The 22,580-nt window shown below is 44.0% G+C and overlaps 2 protein-coding genes across 2 annotated transcripts; both read right to left on the reverse strand.

Annotated features, from left to right (window-relative positions):
• Positions 1-838: 838 nt before the first annotated feature.
• Positions 839-10,542, reverse strand: slc26a1 (solute carrier family 26 member 1). The gene is made up of 3 exons (XM_029252658.1): positions 9,890-10,542; positions 3,993-4,629; positions 839-3,875 (listed from the first exon to the last, which is right to left on the reverse strand). The coding sequence occupies exons 2-3, from the start codon at positions 4,593-4,595 to the stop codon at positions 2,355-2,357; spliced, it is 2,124 nt and encodes a 707-aa protein (XP_029108491.1). The 5' UTR covers positions 4,596-4,629; positions 9,890-10,542; the 3' UTR covers positions 839-2,354.
• A 6,078-nt stretch (positions 10,543-16,620) lies between these two features.
• rbp4l (retinol binding protein 4, like) lies at positions 16,621-18,404 on the reverse strand. The gene is made up of 5 exons (XM_018750103.1): positions 18,288-18,404; positions 17,920-18,056; positions 17,607-17,719; positions 16,949-17,161; positions 16,621-16,631 (listed from the first exon to the last, which is right to left on the reverse strand). Exons 1-5 carry the CDS (start codon positions 18,402-18,404, stop codon positions 16,621-16,623), a joined length of 591 nt encoding a protein of 196 aa, XP_018605619.1.
• Positions 18,405-22,580: the final 4,176 nt, after the last annotated feature.

Below are 22,580 nucleotides of genomic sequence, written 5' to 3' on the forward strand. Positions count from 1 at the left end.
AATGATCAAGGTTTTCCTTACGCCGCTCTTGAAATTGCTCTTGTTAGACAGACGGTGGCGTTTGCGAAGTAAGGTGGTGTCTGGATAAGGAAGCGTAACCGTAACGTGGAAGTAATTCAGAAAATTATTTACATTTACGTTTAAGTCTAATGTACTACGCTCTATTCTTATAAAGATCTTTGTCCCGGAGCAAGACAACCGATAGTACTCGGTGAATTTACTTCGAGAACGAGGCTCCTCGATGACGCTCCGGCGTACACCTGGCTGGAATATTAAGTTTTTCCGTAATAAATCAGTAAAAATGTTGTATAAGAGTATATCAAGATAAACTGCCGGACAGCGATACATATTTCTGTACTACAGTGGTCGTTGCAGGAGATAGGGATGAAAGCCGATCATCGTGATACATCTCGGAATTGTGGTGACAGTGAGTGACACAGCGGTGCTGTGATCTCGTACCTGTCGTCAACTTTCACGTGTACCATGTTCCAAAGACTATATATCAACGTGTTTACCACGCCGGCGGTGTCCAGTAGGTCGGACCGCCGAGTTGATTGTTGACCTTCCCGCTCCGAGAGGCGCACTGACCCGAGGAAGTGTCCGCGTGAATAATTAAACTCTGCAAGTGTAGAGTCATGTTTATGTTGTGTTTTACATTGTTGCAAAAGGTGCAAAGAATGCCTTTGGAGACGCGGACAAGTTCTGATCGATAAACGTCCTTTGTTAGCTGGTACAAAGTTTAAAAAGAAAGAAAGAAAGAAAGAAAAAAAAAAACACTAAACACGCTGGATTTTTTTTTTAAAAAACATCTTCAATCCGTTATCTTTATTGTTCGGGTTACTTTATTTGAGGATTCTACACTTAAATACATGACATGATTTTTAGAAATGTTACAGGATCTTTCTGAATGTCACTAGGGCTTGGGCAGCTCATTTAATGAAACATTCGCTTTCACAATAGGCACTTAATGCATAGGTGGATTTTATCATCAGAAATTAGTTTTACAAATTAATTTAAATATCAAAGAAACATGAGATTAAAATATAATATAGAATTCTACACAGTTTCATGAGGATTTACTCTGAACATACTAGCATTAAAAACAAAACACACCAGTAGTAAGAATGAACCAAGATTTTAAATATTACTTTAATTGATTTAATATAGTGCTGCAAATTTTGTACTCATTCATTCTCTGATCTTGCTCCAAATCGGTGTACTTTTTCAAGACAGCAGCTTCAGTCATCACAGACAGTAATTATGTGGTACACTTAAAACCATGTAAAACTGAGATTTACCTTAACTTACATCGATGGCGTCAGAATCAGATGTCACAGCTTTTCTATAGCAAATAATGGCAACAAATGACCATCTAATCCAAGTTAATCTGAACTAGTGCAAGTCATGATTTACAAAATTACCCTCCTGCTGTTTTAGCATCAAGTGAAGCATGAAGGCACCACACTGAGCTCAGAGTGTACATCAGCTAGCTACAGCAACACAAGTGTGTGTGTGTGTGTGTGGGGTTGGTAATACCTGTGCGCATGTGTAGGGCCTGTCTGTTGAGGTTTTCCAGTGCTTCTCCTGGTGTCTCGCCAACAACAAGCAATGCTTTCTCTCTAAAGGTTATAGTGGACCCAGCCCCAATAACCAATTAATAAAATTTCGCAGGAAGCTATAACGCTTTTTGCTTCTGGTTTTCAACGTTTTCTCCATTTGTTAGTCTTTCCAGTTCTTTTCACATCAGACTGAGCTAGTATATGTGATGTCTACACAACTACCGGAGATGAAGGGTAGCACACATTATCTGATTGATCTCTCCTAGCGCCGCTTCTTTTTAACCCTGCAAACTGCATGGGGCTGTGCAGGAGATGTGGGCCCCGACACGAGCAATGCCGAACTTAAGTCACTAAACGGTGACCTGTGTGATAGCAACCAACGGAGCCACATTGTAGCAGGCATCCAAAATACTGAAGTCTCACGGTGGAAAGACATTTTTTCACCGATTGTCCCTGTCACAATCAATTAATGATAAACTCCAAATTTTGGTAGCCAATTCTGTACTAAAGAGCTTTTTCACTAACTAGCAGTTGGGAGGTCCTTATGCATCACGAAAACCATTTTTTTATTATTCAGATTCATAAAATCATTTTTTCCCACGCAAATAGATATTAAGAAAAATAACTTATTGTAAGCATTTTTCTTATTACAAAACAAGCCAAATGGACTTTGAGACTTTCGACAAGGAGGATTATTTCTGTCCTATAAACGATTAGCAGTTTTCTCCATGAGTCTTCTCTTGCATCAAAAGCTTTTATGCCGTGACTCACACTGTGACCTGACAGGGTTTGGCTTTACACTTCAGAGTCCCTATCCCCAGCCTTGTCCTGGGCAAAGAGGACTGCACTGTGCACAGTGTGAAAAAATAGAGTGTGGATATCTTTGTCAGCCACACCAAAGAAAGAGCCACGTTTCAGTGCATCGATCACAGAAGGCTGGCAGCATGCCAGCACCACTCTGACACCCACTTCTCCATAGTCCTTGACAAGCCCCTTTAGGGTGACCATCCCGGTGGTATCAATGAAGGGCATGGAAGAGCAGTCCAAGATAAGTGTGTGGAAATCAAGTTCTCTGGAGACTAGGCCAGCAGTCACATCACCATTGGTCCTCTCAGGGCTAGTCTCCCCAGTCTTTTTGGCAGCCAACATTTTGGCCTTCTTCTCAGCTTTCTTCATCTTACTGATCTCAATGACAGGTTCCAGATCCACTGCCTTGTACAGTGATGTCAGGAAGTAGTCTTTGTTAGCATAGTAGAGTGGAGCCTGGAACCGGACAATTCTCACTTTGGGCACAGTCAAGAGGTCATTGTACTCCTCAATGTCCTCGTAATGGTTAGAGCCCTGGATCTGACCCATCAAAGCTACCTTGGGTTTCTGTGTCTGGAACACCACACACAGCATGGAAAATACTACTCCAACCAGCAGCCCAAGCTCCACACTCAGTAAGGCTGAGGCACTCATGGTGACCATCCAGACAATACAGTCCACCTTGTTGATACGCCATTGCCTGGGCACATCACAGAACTTGCGCAGAGCACCTCGTAGGCTGACAATGATGATACAGGCCAGGACACATTTTTGCAGGGCATAGAAGAACGGAGCAAAAACAAGCAAGATCAGGAGGACCACAAAGGCGCTTACCACACTAGACACCTGTGTCTGACAACCAGTTGAATCCTTCACCATGGTCTTCGCTAGGGCAGCACTGGTCGTGAAGCAGTGGAAAAAGGATGGAATGATGTTGCAGAAACCAATGGCCATCATCTCTTGGTTAGGTCGAACCGTGTAGCCATTCTTCTTTGCAAACATCTCCGAGAGTGAGACAGTGAAGGCGAAGCTGATAACAGCAAGAGGGATAGCGTCTAAGGCCACCCTTGGCATCAGCTCAACGCTTGGGACCTTTGGGGGGATGAAACCTGTCGGGATGGCCCCTGAGATGCTGGAGCTGTACTGTCCATTGAGATCGGCAAAGTGGGAAACCAAAGTGGCTACCGCCACAACCACAAGCTCTGTAGGCAGTGGGATCTTCAGACGGTCTTTGAAACGATCCTGGAGCTCCTTCCCACTTACTAACACAGCAATGCAGATGGTGCTGGTGATCATGTCACAGAAATTAGTTTTGTGTATGGCCTTAAAAATGTTGATCCAGGTAACAATCACGGTACCACAACCTTGGTGACGTGGGATCTTAAGCCCAAGGAGGTACTTGGCCTGGACAGTAAGGATGGTAACTGAGGCACCTGTGGCAAAACCATCAAGCATTGGAGCAGAGAGGTACACTGAGACAAAGCCCAGTCGTAACAAGGCCATGAGAACCTGCAACAAGAGAAAACAAGAGTTCTGCTGTCACTAAAACTTCATTTAGATTGTTCTCTCTAAGAAATTACAGGAAGACTTAGTAACAGTAACTGCAAAACCACTGAATCGTGCTACCTGGTAAACTCCAGCCAGGAAGGTCAAAGCTGCTGCAACACTGATAGCGTAGCATTCCTTTCCACACTCCAATTCGTAGACACCTAAGGTCATGTTGATGGTACTCAAGATGGGTGTACTAGTTTCATTCCACTCATCACCTAGGGCCGCTGGATCTAACTTGTTGTCATCACCCATGTCGAAGCCTGCTAGGAAGACTTCCCTGTCCACAACTTGCCCCACCATCAGGCTCATGAGGCTAAATATGCCCACAGATACATGCTTGGAGGTACCCATGAGGAAGTAGATGATGTTGGCATAGAAGGAGGTGTAGAGGCCATAAATAGGCTCTAAGCCGGCCAACAGACAGTAGGCAATTGCCTGTGGGACTAGGATGATACCCACAATGAGTCCAGACATGACGTCGCCCCAGACATACTCCTTCAGCTTATACTTAGGTAGCCAGAGCAACACAGGGAAGAAGCCTGTCAGGGCCTCCTTTAGCCGGGCCACCGAACAGGAGACACTTTTTTTCATCCTGGTCCTGATTGCTTGCCTCATGTCAGGGCTCCCCCGGACCCTGCGTTGTAGATGGCCCACTTCAGCCCACTTGTGGTCCGCCATGACATTTGGTTGCGAGCAATCGTCACCCTCGCTCCTAAAAGAAGACACAAGTTAAACATTTAAATTAAGGTTCTGGTCTTTAATGGGAACAACCTAATGGGGTACATTTTTCACTAAGTTGTAGGAGAGCAGAACTTAATGATACAGCCTCCCAGAATTCCAAAAGCCAAATTCAGAGTGGCTATATAACCTTAGTAATCCTTAGGAAGCCTGGACATTTTCATTGAACTGAAGTTCAGTTTCATACTGACATATAACTAATGGAAACAATTCATAAATATGTGAGGAAGTGCTTTAACTAGTGACTATAAAGACATTGCACACACTGTACACAAAAATTTTTGCCCACTGCAAAGACACACTTTGCCAATACATTTTTCTTGACTTTTAAGTGCCTTACTAAGATAAATGCAGTGACATCCAGTCAAAGCCTACTTTTGACGACCGCTTGTATCATTTTCATGGTAGGGGATGGTACAGAAGTGGTACACTGTTGCCTCGTGCTAGGCACATCTTTGGACTCTGGTAGGAAACCCACATGGGCAAGAAGAACATGCAGAGCTTGATTCGAACCCAGATCCCTAATCACAGCCCAGAAGCTTCATGGCATCAGCATTAACTGCACTATTAAAATATCTGAAATTTTGATTGATTGCACCATTTCCCTTCATCCCTTGGTTATTTGATTTTTTCATCTTCTTTGTCTGCCTTCACTCACTGAGGGACAGAAGAAAATGTATGACCAAGCTACTCATAGCAAACAGCCCTCTAAATGCCGCCTGATGAGGAACCAGAGCATGTGACTTTAAAAGATTTATGGAGCCCATTGCAGCCAGGTATATACCTCATGTCTGTAGCAACTCTTCTTTTAGGGGACTTCAGTATCATCAGCAAAGGCACCCATTGGCCAAAGTCATCCATTAAATCCCAGTGTAAACATAGAAAATAAAGCCACAGCTCATAAAGCTCAGAACCCCATGATTACTAAATAATAAATGTGAGCGTTGCTAACCATGAAAACAGTGAAGCATACATTGACAAGTGAGCCCTAATTTTATGAACTGACCTTGCATTTCCTGGAATGTGTGATGATCCAGGCATTCAGATTTATTTAGATATTATCAGAAGCTCACAAATATTTGTAACACTAAAAACAGTGGTACAATGATGTATCATTCGTGAAAAATCAGTCTCAACTGTGTCACTGTCATCACAAGACTGACAAATTCTAGCTTTAACCCATGATCGAAACACACGGCTCTCACTCAGTTTAGTTACACATCCTTTAAATGAACCAAGAAATCTACAACAAAACATGTTGGGACCATGAAGCATGAAGAGAAGTTTACACACTCATATCTTCTACTTAGGTTAACTAATGAACACATAGCATACTCAGAAGTGTGCTTTTTGTATATTGAGTACTTTATATTTTTAAATATTTTTTATCCCTTGTTCACATACTCTATCTTCTCACCTGTCTTGTCACTGTGCTGTGGTAGTTCCTGTCACCAAGACAAATTCCTTGTATGTGTGAACATACTTGGCAATAAAGCTCGTTCTGATATTCTGATAGAAGGGGACCTTTACATTTTAAAGAATTTTAACAAAATTTCACTGCTTTGAAGCCTACAACTATAATTATGATTTGGCAACAGTCTTATGCATTCACCAGCACAAGAATTTCAAACAGAGTCTCAGTTTCAGCATAGCCCATACTGTGGCATAAGAACAATGCTGACTGTTCATTCAAAAGACTTACCCACTTATCCCGTACATAATGTGGCTTTTACTAGAGGCACAAGGTTTATCAAAATACAGCACATAAATCCCAGTCTTGATACGTAAAGCACCATGTTTTGATGCCACCAAATGGCACTGACCTTCAGCAGTGTCTACACACATACCGGTATGGAGCATCCTTACCTCATATTCATGCAAATGTCACTGAGGAATAAAAGGCCTTCTGGTGGGGGGAACACACTGGCTCCGATGCTCTTACAGTGTCCAGACAGAGGCAGGCACTGTGTCAGAAAGGGCCCGTCGTAGCGTGCCAGTACACCAAACCCGACATATGCACTAATGCAGATGGACACACGTTCTCCTGTCTCATATGCTGTCTCTTACATTACACACTCAAACACACAAGTGTGTTCTATCTTCCTTTAACTTCCACTGTCTCTTATGCACTTAACCAAACACCCTTAAGTTGTGAGTCACCCTTTCTCTCTCTCACAGTCTCCTTCACCGATTCTTTCACTCTGTTTTGAAGTGAGCCGTGTCCCAGCCATAAGTAACGCTGGTGAAAAGGAAGGTCCACCCACCTCCTATCCCGACCCTTCCAGATAGGCTTCTCAGGCCAGGGGAGGGCAACTCTGTAAGGTCTCTGTGTTTTTTTTTTTTTTCTTTTTATATAACTTCTTTTTTGGTTAAACATTATAGGAACATTGTGTGGTCATCCCTCATGCAATCTGGACTGGATCAGGACAATAGGGCGAGGGGAGCAAGTCGTTCACCGACTACCAGCACTTATCTTTTACGGGGGGGGGGGAAGATTGCTGGTCGGGCATGACCTGGATCCCCAGAGTTTTACATTTCCTGAAGACATCAAAAATAAAAACCACACCAAAGGAAGGGCTAAAATAAACCACATGACTTCCAGCTACTTGACGCCACCTTTCAGCCCTGTAACTGCCCTTACCTAACAACCTGGTGGTCTCAGCTTAGGCAAACTACATTATCTCCACAAATTTTTACAGGGGTCTAACTTAGGTGCTGTAATAATGATGCTTGATAATTATGCCCTACAAGCCAATAACTTCTTTTTGACTCGTTTTCCATTTCCCAAGGGCTGGATATGATCTCAGCTAGACAAGCCAGTCTGAAGTAGTGCTTTTAGTTCTTGATCACAAGGAAGCATAAAGAGATCAACTTCAAATTAAATGATAGTACTCATCCGGTCTGCATTTTCATATTATAAATCGTCAAAAATACATCCAAATATGGAAATCAAAAACATACTGCATGGGGTGATTTTTAAGATACACAATTCTAACCTCGCAGCCAAGACGTCACACAAACATGACTGTTTAAGCTCAGGCACCATGGCAATTAACCAACTTTCTGACAAGATCACTGTACTGAATGCAGCTATTAATGACATGTTAATGTAATTCCGCTAAGGAGTCACAAGGGTGATGAACTCCATCATAAACTTCTTTCACTTAGTACTGAGCCACTGAGCTTAAGGAACCCTCTGGGCAAGGAAGTTTAATCATCCTCACTCGCTTGTCCCCCTTACAGTGACTGACTTTTAAACAAAGCATGAAACTTGTCACAAGACCCAATTGAGGAGGAGAGTGGCACACAAATTTGCCGTGAAGAATAACTTTTTTAACGGACTCTACAAATAACCATTTTCCCTATTTCATTTTAGCTGCTTTCTCATTTAAATGAGGTGTGTGATATAAAATGGCCATATAACGCAAACTACAAATACCGGCTTACCTTTAATCAAGCTTCGGTACCCTTCCCATTGTTTCTTAATGTTTCAAGAAGAACCACTGTAGCTGTATGTAAACTTACATTCTCTGATTTATCTGATCTTCGCACGTGACCAATGACATTTTCCCCCAATCAGCCCTAACATATCGTAACACATTGCTTTACTAAAGAAGTCACAAGGGTGGCTCTCTCTGTGTTTACACTTGGCTACTATGGCCAAGCCAGGCAGACAGAGACTTCTGTGTTATCAGTACAACTTCTGGACAATGATGAACCTTGTCAAGAAACAAAGTTGGGCCAAACTTGTCTTGGTGTGAGGAGTTTACAATGTGACATCTAAAAGTGCTACCTCAAAACAACCGGATCAGTACTACCGATACAAAAAGTATACTGCAAATTAAGGAATTTGTTCATTTGTTGGCCTCTTTATTGTTATTCTTCTCATGCAACACAAAGGAATATGTGGGCAATGCAAACGCGTTCCACGCAGCTCCTTGGAACGCTGCACCACACTTCCGTTGAAAGCAACAGGGTCCTGTAGAAGGAACGTGCATTAACGGCAACCCACCGGACACACGCAGGTCAGAGGAGCCGCGCTGATGTTTCGGCGAAGGCCTCGGCGCAATCTGTCCGCTCTCGGTCCAGAGCGGACCATTACAAATTCACTCCACGAGCAATCGCACACAGTGCAGGATGCAAGATGAAGATAAGGATGCTTATGAATGATGTGGATAACAAACCATTCCACGAATGCAAGTGTCTCCTCAGATCAGGTCACCGGCAGCCTTTGGGAGCAGAACCGGTCGAACGAGGCGAAGCCTTGCCTTGCGGTCCGGCCACAGCAGGACGCGGACATCGGCTTCGCCTCAAAGCACCGCTCGCGCGGGCCTGACGCGCACTGCAAAGCGAAGGCCGCTGACTGAAAGATGACTTGGAACGAAGAGAAGGCTTCTTGTCCTCAGGCTGTCCTCCAGACGAGCGCTCGCCGACCACTAAAAGGGTACAGAGAGGGCAAAGCTGCGCGGGTGCCAGCGGTTTCCGGCTTCAGCACACGTGCCGTGCGAACGAACGCAGCAGCGCCTCTGAGCTCAGCCAGCATCGCTTCAAACTGCTTGTCTGCGAGGGATAAACTAGGACTACTTCTTACGGTCTTCCCTGCGTAAATGCCACCACGCACAATCTTGGTAAAACCTCACTTAGGGCCAGAAGGTGATGTCAGGAGGACGGATTATTCCGGAACCTCTAATGCTACACTACACGCCTGACCTGACGTGTGCCATCATCATCATGACACTCGGCAAATGCACACTTGTGTCAGTAGGTAGCGCGCTCTTAACGAACAGCACGAGTACTTTGTTTGTCTTGTACCGTGTGGTATTTTGCATTTTGTATTCTGTATTTTTATTGGTATACACTAATAATTTCATTGGCCAACAAACTTCCTCGGGGTGCTGGATCATTACGGTGCCTTTTTAACTTAGTTTATTCGCTTCGCCGCAGCTGCAGAGCTGCAGTTACCTGAAGGCGTCCAGAAATATTTAAAAAATGTGGAGAGAGTGTAACATGAACACCGAGTTGAATATCTGTGTACGTCGCTTTGGAGGGAAGCGCGTGCAAACGGGAGTCGCGCGCTCGTTTCCGGTGCGAAGGCTGCGAGTTCGATCGACGATCCTCGAGTCTCGCCGCTAAATCATCATGTGACGCCCAGGGGGGGGGGGGGCGCAGGCGCTCTTTGTGTGTCGTGAGGCCTGTTCCTGCGCCCGGCACCGCGAGTTAGGAGCCAGCCTCACCCTTCGCCGCGGAGCTTGGAGCATCTGGGGCGCGGTCCTCAGCCATGCCGCCTGGCCTGCGGGCTGTCGCGGCGGAGCGGAGCTACCTGTGTGTGTGCTGAAGAGGCACGCGGCTCCTGCGCGCGCCGCCGGAAGACGGGCAGACTTCCCTCGTCTCGCGCGCGCGCCTCGCCGGCCAATCAGGGAGAGCGCGAGGGCACGAGGACTGCTGCCTGCCGTCGCCGTGGAGACGGATGCGCTCTCACGCCGCGTGAGCGTCCCTCCGGGGAGGCTGCTGTGTGGGCCGCCTAGCGCTCGGGGAACACAGCTCTCTTTGTGCGCGACCAACTCACAACTGCATGTGCGCAAACGCGGACAGTTAGTGACTCTGCTTTCATTGTGCTCATTTGCATCTCAAAAAGAAATAACCGAGGATACCACGTGTGTGTTTTCATCGGTGTATGCGGAGTGCGCTTTCCTGGCGGCACCTTCTTAATAAATCTGGGTAACATTGCATTACTGGCTACCTTGACACCGCTGAGATTGCCCTTGGATAGCAGCAATCGCCACGGATCTCAGTCTGCCCTGACAGTAAATCGTGATTAGATACACTTCAGCTCTATTTCTAAAAAGAATGCGCAAGGACCAATTCAAAGCAAAGCTTTCATGTTATTCAGGGCCGACGGTTTTGTGTGTTTAAGAAAGAATAAATCAATGGTTAAAAGTTCACTAAATTACAATTCATTCAGACTGCTTTCTAAACGCTGTAGGACTTCCACGATGCACTGCATTTACAGTCGTGGACAGGTTGGTTTTTTGTAACCTCAGACAGAGAATTTCGTGCGGTTGGAATATTGGGAAATAGTGGGTGATGACTTGCATGAGCTGCCTCACACTGGTAAACTTCACTCATTAACCGTAAACAGAAATAAAGACTGGACTCATCTAACCCAGAGATCTGGGAAGGGGCCATTCAGCAGTTTGCAGGTTTTACAAATTGCAAAGTTCAGGATGATCTGCCTGGAAGTGTGTTGAGGGTTTCACTGAACCGCAACACACAAGGCCTGTGAACTTCGAGATCGGGATCATAACCTGGAAAGTGTCTGTCACGGGTGAACATTGCCCGCGTTACACTGGACGTGATAAATCTGGCCTGGTGTTTTTCATATTATTCTTCCAAGTCAGCAAAGTAGTCACAGAATGGGTTTCATGGGGAGTACTGTTGGGGTGGCAGGTAGTGTTCTGGGCTTAGAGGCTGCAGGTTCAAATCCCACCCTCTACTTCATGGGTAAGGCTGTAAGTAGCACTGGAGAAAAACCTCAGCTAAAGATGTAATATACACAGAATTGTCTGTTTCTGGGGATTTTTCTAAATGTATGGAGACCACTGTTGAAAGTTAGTACCATTTTCTGGATTTCAAAAGGAACGTACAAATGTTCTCCCAATCACTATTTTTACTGAGATCTAGTTCATGCTGTTCAGTTTATTTCGAAAGCCAAAATTAGTTATTTGTCCTCGGATCTTAAAAATTAAATGTAAAAGTAAAGTGTGGTGCTTGCATAAGTATTCAAACACTATGCTCCAAAAACTCAAACTGGCAAATTGTTCCCAAACAAGACACATTCTTATGTGGACATAATTGAATACATGCATTCCTCGGTTTATGAACATAATTCATTCCTGAAAACCGTTCGTATACCGAGCATTTATATATTGAAACCTAATTTCCCATTATTTATTATGGGGAAAAAAATAATGTGTTCTTGTACTCTTACACCCCACCTAAAAATGCACCTGAAATGATACTCCTCAGTAACTTGGGTAGTTATATTATGTTCAAAACCCTGGTTACTGTGTACAAATACATCAATAGAACTGCTCTCGGCTATTTACAAGACTTAATCAACCGCTACACCCCAGCCAGGCCCCTTCGCTCGTCTAGTTCTGCTTTCTTGGTGATCCCGCGCACGAAAGGTAAAGCTCGGAGGTTCTCTGTTCTGGGTCCGTTGTGGTGGAATGACCTTCCCCTGTCACTCAGAACTGCGGAAACGCTGTCTATATTCAACAGGGGTCTGAAAACTCACCTTTTCCAGATCCACTTTGCCCAAGATCTTTCCAGCTCATTTATGGTGTAACTGTTCACGCATCGTAACTCCATAAGCATCCCCAGATACAACCTTTATTCAGCCACTACTCTGGCATTGTACTTGCTTATTTGTGTATCTTATAATATTTAAAAAAAAAAAACATTGGTGGGAGGGTATCGGGATTTGTCTATCCTGTGTTTTATGCATCTACTCGAACAATGAACCTCGGTGCAGCAAGTAGAATCAGAATCAGAATCAGAACGAGCTTTATTGCCAAGTATGTTCGCACATACAAGGAATTTCTCTTGGTGACAGGAACTACCACAGCACAGACAGAATGACAGTGACAAGACAGGTGAGAAGATAGAGTATGTGAGCAAGGGATAAAAAATATTTAAAAATATAAAGTACCCAATATACAAAAATATTCACTAGATACAAATGCAAGGGAGTGTGAGTAAGAGATATGATGTGATAAATAGTTATAAATATAAATAAAAATAGCATTATGTATTGCACTGGTTTACTCTCTAGGGGAGAGATTTAGGTGTTCATGAAGTAGATGGCCTGAGGAAAGAAACTTTTCTTATGCCTGGCTGTCCTGGTGCTTAGTGCTCTGTAGTGCCGGCCAGATGGCAAGGGTTCGAAGAGGAAGTGGCCTGGATGTGAGGGGTCTAGGATGATTTTGCCAGCCCTTTTACTGACTCTGGACGAGTGCAGTTCTTGGAGAGCTGGGGGGGATGTGCCGATGATTCTTCCAGCAGTCCGAACTATCCGCTGCAGCCTTCTGATGTCTGACTTCGTAGCTGAGCCGAACCAGACAGTTATAGAGGTGCAGAGGACGGACTCGATGACTGCGGAGTAGAATTGCATCAGTAGCTCCTGTGGCAGGTTGAACTTCCTCAGCTGGCGAAGGAAGTACAACCTCTGCTGGGCCTTCTTCACAATGGAGTCTATGTGGGGCTCCCACTTCAGGTCCTGTGAGATGGTGGTGCCCAGGAACCTGAATGAATCCACTGTTGCCACAGTGCTGTTCATGATGGTGAGTGGGGATAATGCTGAGGTGTTTCTCCTGAAGTCTACGATCATCTCCACTGTTTTGAACGTGTTCAGCTCCAGGTTGTTATGACTGCACCAGACGGCCAGCTCTTGGACCTCCTGTCTGTAAGCAGACTCGTCGCCATCCCGGATGAGGCCGATGAGTGTGGTGTCGTCTGCAAACTTCAGGAGTTTGACAGAGGGGTAGTAGGTAACAAATTAGGTTTGCTTGAGACTTTCATGTCTGCAGCTGTGTCTCCTTCATTTAATGTAATCCATAAATTGTACTTTTGCTGAGATGTACGTCTTTTTGGACAAAAGCGTCTGCTAAATGAATAAATGTAAATGTATATTGTCAAAAGCTCTCTGTAACACTGGCCTATTTGGGAGGGTGGCAAGAAGCAAGCTATTATTGAAGACTATCAATGAAAAGGTATGTCTGGAGTTTGTTCAATCCATAAGAGGGACCTAGCGAGGATGTGAGAATAAGACGGCAGACAGTGTAGTGGCTAAAGCTGTTACCTTTGGCCCTGAAGGTTGCAGGTTTGATCCCCTCTCCAGCAGTAGTACCCTCAATCAAAGTAGTTATCCTAATTTACTTCAGTAACATTACACAGTTGGGTAAAACAAGTGTAAGTGGCCTTGGAGAAAAGTGTTAAATAAATGTAAAAGGTGCTATGGTCAGAAACCAAGATAGAGCTCTTTGGTCAAAATTCAAAGCAGTATGATGGTCCCTGATTTACAAGGGGGTTATGTTCTGCAAAACTCATCGGAAGGTGAAAATGCATTTCATACACCTCTGTGTGACAGACTGGGAGGTGCAGGCCCCTGCCTAGCATCGCAAGAGAGTACTGCTCTGCATATTGCTTTCCCAGGAAAAAATCAAAATTCAGCATTTAAATTACGGTTTCTACTGAATGTCTCTTGCCAGCCCACCATCGTAAAGTAAAAAAAAAATTGTAAGTTGAACCATCGTAAATCAGGGACCACCTGTATGGTGCAAACTGAACACTGTTGATGCCTCAAAAAACTCCATCCCTACAGTGAAGTATGGTGGTGGCAGCATGATGTGGGGAGGCTTTTTTTCAGGGACTGGGAATCTTGTTAAAATTGATGGAACAATGGATGGAATTACATATAGGGAAATATTAGCTGAAAAGATCATCGGAGTTCCCTCCATCGACTCCATATACAAAAACCGTCTCATCCGCAAGGCCAACAGCATTGTGGATGACCCCTCTCACCTCTCTCATGGACTCTTCAACCTGTTGCCATCTGGCAGGAGGTACAGGAGCATCCGCGCCACCACTAGCAGACTCAGCAACAGTTTCTTCCCTAAGGCAGTTAGACTTCTCAACACCCAGCTACCTCCCAACACTCAGCTGGCTCCGTTGACCAGTTAACTCAGCACTACACTACTCCACAACTGCCTACAGCTCACAGCCATACCCGCATCCTATCGTGTGTATTTATTTATTTAATTATTCATTGTTTTATACTATGTTCTGTCTTGCACCATGGTCTCTGAAGAAACAACATTTTGTTCCACTGTACACAAGCTGTATGGAGGAATGACAATAAAAACTACTTGTAAACTTCTAAATACTAGAATAAATCTACCTATATATGCCCTATCATACCTGCTTGTGCATTTCCAACAATATTATTACATTTTGATGTCTTATTTTAAATTTTTGGAAAAAATTTGTTCTATATTGAGGAAGTGGCTGCTCTTCTACTGTAAGCATAGCAGTTAAATTGCAAACCAGTGACCCTTCAGTGACCAGTGAATTGAGTTTATTACATTTGGTATAGAGGATGTATTTCGTCATGTTTACTTCAAATTATCTTGGCTCTTATGGACTGACTAGTAATGTTGCCAGCACTGAGTCGTTCAGTCTGTTTACGTGATCAGTGCTAACTGTTTGAGGCGATATTTCTGCAGGCAGTGGAAAATCAGACACTCTGGATGGGACACTGCCGTGAGAAGCAATAGGAGGCATGTTTTAGAACTTCACTGGTTCCATGTCAATTTGTTTTTGGGAAACAGGTTCAAAACCTGCTGCTGGAATTGTTTTTGGAAATCCTCAGCACTGGATTTTCTGGTTTTTCCGGTAAAAAATCGACGGTATACATAACTATAAAACCCGTATGAGCAGAGCTTGAATCTAGTGAAGTGATCACCTCATATTGTGTCTACCAGACTGGAAGTCAGTTGTTCTCATCTTCCTAAAAATTCCTTTCTTGTTTCAGATTACAACGCATTTTTTGTGGTTTAACTGCAACCAGTGGACTGACTGATAGGTCACTATAAGCAAGATTCCTGGAAGAACCAATAACAAAGGTCAGTCGGTTTAAATTGTGTTCCCCTTAAGGTATTAGCAGGAAAATGTTTCTATTTCCTTCTTGACTGTTCAGAAGGTGCTGCTGGGACACTGCTCAATGGTTTTTTTCGTTCTAGTCTTGATCCTGTTATTGCACAGAACACTTTGAGGTAGTAATCCTCCCACACGTTCAGGCTGCCATCAACAACTGAAGTAGATGGTGACATTTGGAGTGGTTAGTACACCATGCTTCCACAAGTTCACATAGCTGCAGTGTATGGGAGAACTTGAGATGAAGAGGGGAAGGGAGTGGTGGGGGGTAGAACCAGTACATCCTCTCGTCCTTCATTCCTCTGGACTGTCCAAAGATACAAGGTGGCTCCCCAGCGCAAATCAATGAGGCCTATGTGAATCCAAACTTAGTCACCCTGGATATAGGCTGCACTGATGCTGAGTGACAGGACTCAAGAGGGGGAAGTTGCATAGCTTTTTTTCTGTTCTTCTAAAATGATTTTGGGAGACCTTTGCCTAAAATCTTGCCCTTCGAGTATCTGAGGCCTCGCTGACTGACTGCACTGTACATGAGATTACGGAGCTAAAATAGACAGGCATTGATTTGCATACAACTGGGCTTTGTCAACTTGTAATGTGAAGGAATGCCTAGCTTGGCCTTTTGTTTGTTTAAAACCAAACATTGCAAAGCAGCCTCGGCTCAGAAGCAGAGACTCCTCAGAACATAACGTTTTAGCACATGGATGAGAGCATTAATTTGAAAACAAAATGTTTCCTATCTTATATGTTATCAGGTATTGAATTATATTAAAATTTTGTCTTTGTGAATGTTCCTACAAAATTAGGTTTAATACTAATACCCTTGACTGCGTATCACTAGTGGGCAGAAAGTGTATCTGTCTCTTTGGTCATCTTATTTATAAAATAGAGCTTGTGGAAAGCTTGCAGGACATCTGTCCAAATTCAGCTGTTTGGTAAAGAAAATGCAGGAGTATCGTACAAATACCACTGTACACTGTGTCCAAAACTGTGAGATAAGGGATATCAGTCATCATGATGCAAAAGACACACTCAGCCTTCTTAACAAAGCAGGGATGCTCTCCAAAGGTTTGTTTAAAAAACCTTTATTTGTCACACACTCATTTGTAACAGCACATGATGTTCCCTGGACAGCAGTGGAAGATGGGCATGTCATCCTTCACTTCCCACACATGCCATGCATCACCAAGCCAGCTAACCATCTCCTCCATGTAGCTCTTATCCCATCAGTGACCCATCTGGCACCAAGGGTCTAGCAGGCTCCTGGGGGCAGATGAAGAGTGTAGGGGTAGATAGGACTGAGTTCACAGAGTGAATGGAATAAATTATTTTAAACTAGGACTAAAACAGAGTAGACCCACAGCATAATGAGGTCTGTTACTAAGGTGGCACCTCTCAGTCAAGGGATGTAATTGTACCCCTGGGACTCAAGGGTTAGTATTCTAACTATAACATGTTATTGCTGGGCTTGAGGAAGGGCAACACTTTAACTTCATATAAGGGTGTTTGGTCACTCCAGGGAGAACCTCAAACACGTGCTCTTCTCTGACTACACCAATGCGGCTGTGTGGAGCTCTCACCTGATTGCAGCACGGGTTCGAACTGGCCTGCCATGCAAATCTCCTCCTGCTTCTGCCGAACGAGTCGTTGAATGGCAGGCGGCAGCCCACGGGGGTTACGTGAGAAAACCAGAGCATAGCCGTCATCGCAGGTCCCATCTTCCTTCAGCGTGCGGCAGGCGTAGGTGATAGCATAGTTGTCATAGTCGGTGTCAATCACCCAGTAGTTGTCGCCTGTGCAAGAAAATGAAGAGAATTTGAGGGCTGAAACTGAGTAACCTTCTATGGATAACTTTCACATGATCTTCACACAGAGCAAATTATTTGAAGTGATATAATTTTTGTGTATTTTAGTATTTTGGCCGGTATAGCGATGGTCATGGTGCTGAGGTGTGCCCAACTAGTGTTGCTGTTTGCATAATTCGAAATCCACATAGAAGTAAAAACCTTGAATAACAGCAGGGCTTAGTAAGCTGACTGTTTACTGTTACAAAAGTCAATAATATTCTCGTGGTGGTGTATGGTACAGGACGGCCTGTCCTACGACCACACATTTGCTCCAGTCTCAGTTTCTTCAGACTGGTATTGAAACAGCTCGTATTAGACAGTATGATCCTGTAAGTAGATGTGTGTTTGTGTTTTTGTGTTTGTGTTCGGGGATGTTGAACTGTGAACAGACCTCCACTGGACAGGTAGCTGGCCAAACCCTGGTAGTTCATGAACATCTTGCTAGGGATGGAGGGGTCAGGCACAGAATACTGGGCAGCCATATCAGCACACACAACCCAGAACCTAGAGACAGACATAATCCAACACCCTTTCTTAGAAAGATCACACTGTATGCATTGTGTGTGCTTACATTATTCAGTCATCAGTACAGAACAGACCTTGTGTTCCCTCTGGCCTTGGGTACTGCTGATTCACTTGATCTGACTCGCTTCCTTGTATTTTTCACCAACAGGTAACTTTGGTACAAGATATCGCCGACTTACCCAAAAAGTGTGACGCGGCCCTTGGACGAGGCGGTCATTGTGCCGTCATCCTCGACAGTGTACTCGGCAGAAATGTTGTCCTGCAGGAAGAGGCCCTCAGGGTCCTTCTTCTGGAGAGCATACCACTTCCCAGCATACTGTAAATACAGGAGAGGGAGTAGATGTAATGAAAAGTCCATGAAGAAGTTTTTGTTCTTTAAAGTTTAATTATGCCTCATTGCCAGCAAAAGACTGTTTCCTTTGGCTCTGTCAAATAATTTAACGAAAGAAGTTGTCCATGTGCAGTAACCTGAGGCAGCGGAAGAGTGTGGACAAGCCTAAAGCTCATGGAGGAGCATGGAAAGAAGTGGCACTGCAAGTGGACTCACTCTCTTGGGGTCAAAGTCTTGCTTGGTCATAAAGCTGTCCACCACACAGGAGGTGGACAAGCACTGTTCAATGCAGGAGATCAGCACAGCCAGCAGAGCAAACCTGCAGCACTCCATTCTGCAAGGAAAAGAGAAAAAGTTTCCATTTGCATTGTCCGGTCAAAGAGATGCCATCCTCATCTCTGAAGGATCGAATCCATGAGCCCGGTCACTTAGCTTTCATTGTACTTTCATCCATATGATCACATTTATACAGCTGCATATGTTACTATAGACCACCAGAAAAGTTACCACAATTATAATCGCCTCCAAAACCTTTGGTATTTTGGTCAAAAGTGCCCTTTTTTAACAACTACCTGATGGCAAGCAAAATCCTGGCTTCAAGAGTCTGATCTCAGCTCCTTCTACTGCCGGGGTCATAAGACAGTAGCTAATCATTAATCAATACTGAGTCATTCTGAATTTGCTCCCCAGACTCCCTTGCTCTTTCAAACCTCTCCCTCCTGATCCCTGAGCCTTACCTGTCTTTGGATTAACTGGATGAGGCTGGTAGGACTGAGTTGTGTAGAATTTCTTTCTCTCAATGCCCTGGGGACTGTGATGCTTTCCTTCTCTACCGGGGACGTTTTTATACTCACCGCTCCATCAGCCTTACTGTTTTCAATTCTTGTAACCAAATAAGATGCTTAAATCTGCAGCTAATCCTGTTGGAGAAATCCTGGGAGGTAATCCTGCCCGATGGCAAACGTGAAGGTTTACAGGCCTCAAGAACAATGAAGGGTTTTATGTAACCAGAAACAGACCAGGCAGTCCAGCAAAACTCATAACGGTTTTAACCACAAAGGACACGTGGGTCAAAGCGATTAGTATACACTTATGCCCCGTGCACATGGTAAACCACTAACTAGTTCGGCTGCCCGCAATAATAAACGCCAGTGCCAGTGGCTGAAGTGAGTTTGCGCCACCTGTCCGTCTGCATGAGCGGGAGAGGCTTGTTGGTAAAACGGACAGGGTAGGGGGTAAACCTGCAGACAGACCTCGATGAGCAGCAATTGGAGCTGAAATCTTCAAACTCCGGAAAAGTTTCCGTGTGTATGTGACTATGTATGCACGTACATGTGTATTTTGTCACTACAATTGCAGCAGTGCTGTAGCGGTAAATTATGTCTTACAGGTGTCCATTTCCTTCTCCCTTGTCTACGGTTCATTGCCTGCTGGTCCATATTTGGCTCTGATCCACTTAGATGTGGCGTTACCTGTTAAGCCCCTCCCACTAGTGTCCAGTTATGTAACCCCATGGCTCTCTGGTGGATTGGTCTACTGGGTCTGGGCCACTACAGGTGTCTGTTTCTCAGGTAGCTCTAGTTCTCGTTCTAAGGAGTGTAATCACAATTTACTGATACACATTCGTTGCCGTTATTTCCTTCTTGAGTTTGAACCTGCAACCCTTAGGTTATGGAATCAACACTTTATAAACTTTTGTATAACTGCAATTTAAGAATACAGCACAAAGAAATAGTTCCATAGCATTTAAAAAGCATTATTAAAACCTCACTATACTAATTTATATTAGTACATTGTTTGTCCCAAGACTTAAGTGTCTTTGATTTGCACGTAAGTTTCGGATATCAAACCACTATATTTCTGAGTATAACTTTAGGAAACAATAAAGGAGTAGTGGTAAAGTGAGATTATAAATAGATAACTGCTCCAGATGAAAAGATCTGTTTGCAAATATCTGATCATGTCCTACAACGAAGAACTGAAAAGAAGAGGAAGTCAGATATAATTAACATTGTTGATAATACAACATTTTTTGTTATTCAAAACACATAATTAAGCATACAGTTATAAAACAGTACATATGCTGGTGTCTACGTGTAATAAGGTGATATAACCGAAATCGTTTTGTACGTCTTGTCAGCCAGGATGTCTGGAACAGGATGATGACAGTCTCAAGACATGTTACATAAGGGGATCACAGAGAAAATTCTGGAATGAAGGGCATGTAGCCCATCACACTTACTGGAAGTTCTGCCATTGATTGTTAAAGTAAGTTTGGACCTTTCATTGTGTTTTTTTTTTTTTGTTCAAAGGATATTTCCATTGCTTATGTAAATAGAAATGAGCATGATATGTGCCTGCTTTCTTCAGAGTGCATTCGGCAACACTGACTTTCCGTCATGGCCATTGGGAGTGGTAGGTGAGTGTGAGGATGGCGTGGCATCATTTGACACAGCTAGTCTGTCCACATACCAACTTTATAAGTCCATACACAACTTCTAAATCGGCTGCTGGTCACATAGTGGTTAGAGTTGCTGCCTTTCAAGCCAAAGGTTGAAAGTTTGAGTCCTACTTCCAGCTGTTGTACCCTTGAACAATGTACTCATCCTAAAATTGCTATGGTTAAAGAAAACATTCACTAAGCTGTTTAAATGAGTGAATAATTGTAAGTTGCTTTGGAGAAAAGAATCAGCTAAATTGCTATAGAAGGGCCTGTATGTGTTTATATTTATTATATGGCAGCATAGTGGCACAGCGAACAGCCCTGCTGTCTCACAGCACCTGGGTGGTGCAAGAGGACATGGGTTTGATCCCTGCGCAGTCTGTGTGGAGTTTCCATGTTCTCCCTGTGTCTGCGTGGGTTTCCTCCCATGGTGAAGACATTCTGTTCATGTTCACCCATAGTGTGTGAGTGATAGAGAGAGTGTGTGTGTTCCACTGATGTATGGATGAGTGACCCAGTGTAAGTAGTGTATCTAGCAGTGTAAGCCTTCTGGGTGCTCTGGTTTCCTCCCACACTCCAAAGACATGCTGTTTGGGTTCCCCCATAGTGTGTGAGTGACAGAGAGAGTGTCTTCCACTTATGGTGTGTGGGCTGATAACACTACAGAGAGTTCATCGGAAGTCGCTTTGGAGAAAATCGTCAGATAAATAAATGTAATGTAAATGTTTCTACAAGATGTGGCATGAGTATGTGTAACTGAGCTTAACTTTTTTCAAAGAACCCTTTTAAAGTCACCAGAAGTGATCATGAAAGGTATGAAAACGTCAACCATCTGTGGCTGCAGTGGCAATGTAATCTGTAATGTTACTGCACTATCAGGCCCAACCACAAAAGGCCATTACGGGCATTCAAATAGAATCCTCATCAGTGGACGGTTTAAGGACATGGTGGTGTAACCACTTAATGTATATTGGTTGTTGACAAACAGACACCTTTGTTTTGACTTTCACTGAAATACTCAGAGCCTCTGTCTGTATTAGTCTGATGATGTTGTTGTCTATTTCCAGCAGGGCTTCAGCGGATTTCGGGTCTTTTTTAAGCTTGGCCTGGCCTGCGCAGGGAGCACCTTGTTCTCCTGGCAGAATGTTCCCTGGGTTTGTGCCACCACCAGACTTTTGGGTGCAGCCTTATAGTTGGGGTTGTGTCAGCAGCCAGATCACATGCAGCAGGTTTGTGCTGAATAAAGGAGTCCTGGCACTTCGCAGGGTACTTTCACCACCGGATGGGCAAGATGTAAGTTATGGTTACATATCCACTTTTGCTAAGAACTAGATGTTATGTACAAACAACAATGTTTCCAGAGCTGGTAAAATTACATTAAGCAGGTTAGCAAACAGTGGTAAAGTACACACACTTTCAGAACCGCTTGTCGCATATGGGGTCGCAGGGAACCGGAGCCTACCCGGCAACTCAGGGCGTAAGGCTAGAGGGGGAGGGGACACACCCAAGACAGGACGCCAGTCCGTCGCAAGGCACCCCAAGCAGGACTCGAACCCCAGACCCACCGGAGAGCAGGACTGTGGTCCAACCCACTGCACCACCACACCCCCTAGGTAAAGTACAGTCTGATAAATCTTAAATCTAGCACTGAAAATGACATTGTTATTAAAAGGCTGAATGGGAATTTTTTGACTCTGGGTCAAATATATATTTTACTGATATTATTCAGTAATATCACTGCGACCCTACTAGGACAAGCAGAATAGAAAATGGATGGATGGATGGATGGATGGATGGATGGATGGATGGATATTATTTATATTGTTTACTTAGCTGACACCTTTCTCCAAGGCAGCTGACAGTGTTAAGTTTGCACAAAGCTAAAGTGCTTACCACATAACATTCAGATTATGACAATCAAGAATAAAATACAGTGCTGCTGCCGACACAAGACCAGCCTATGACTTGACGAGACAAAATCACTGGGATTTAAAAAAAAAAAATCATAAACAAATCAAATCACTTTATTGCCACTTCACCATAACCACAAGTGTACAGGTGGTGAA

The sequence above is a fragment of the Scleropages formosus genome, chromosome 6 (genome assembly GCF_900964775.1).
Source record: "Scleropages formosus chromosome 6, fSclFor1.1, whole genome shotgun sequence".
NCBI classification, from domain to species: Eukaryota; Metazoa; Chordata; class Actinopteri; order Osteoglossiformes; family Osteoglossidae; genus Scleropages; species Scleropages formosus.

Coding starts and splice junctions, on each gene's coding strand:
- slc26a1 (XM_029252658.1), bottom strand. CDS start 4,595: ATGGCGGACCACAAGTGGGCTGAAGTGGGCCATCTACAACGCAGGGTC. Junction 3,876..3,992: donor TCCTGGCTGGAGTTTACCAG/GTAGCACGATTC, acceptor CTCTTGTTGCAG/GTTCTCATGGCCTTGTTACG.
- rbp4l (XM_018750103.1), bottom strand. CDS start 18,404: ATGGAGTGCTGCAGGTTTGCTCTGCTGGCTGTGCTGATCTCCTGCATT. Junction 18,057..18,287: donor AAGACTTTGACCCCAAGAGA/GTGAGTCCACTT, acceptor CTGTATTTACAG/TATGCTGGGAAGTGGTATGC. Junction 17,720..17,919: donor GGCCGCGTCACACTTTTTGG/GTAAGTCGGCGA, acceptor GTCTGTCTCTAG/GTTCTGGGTTGTGTGTGCTG.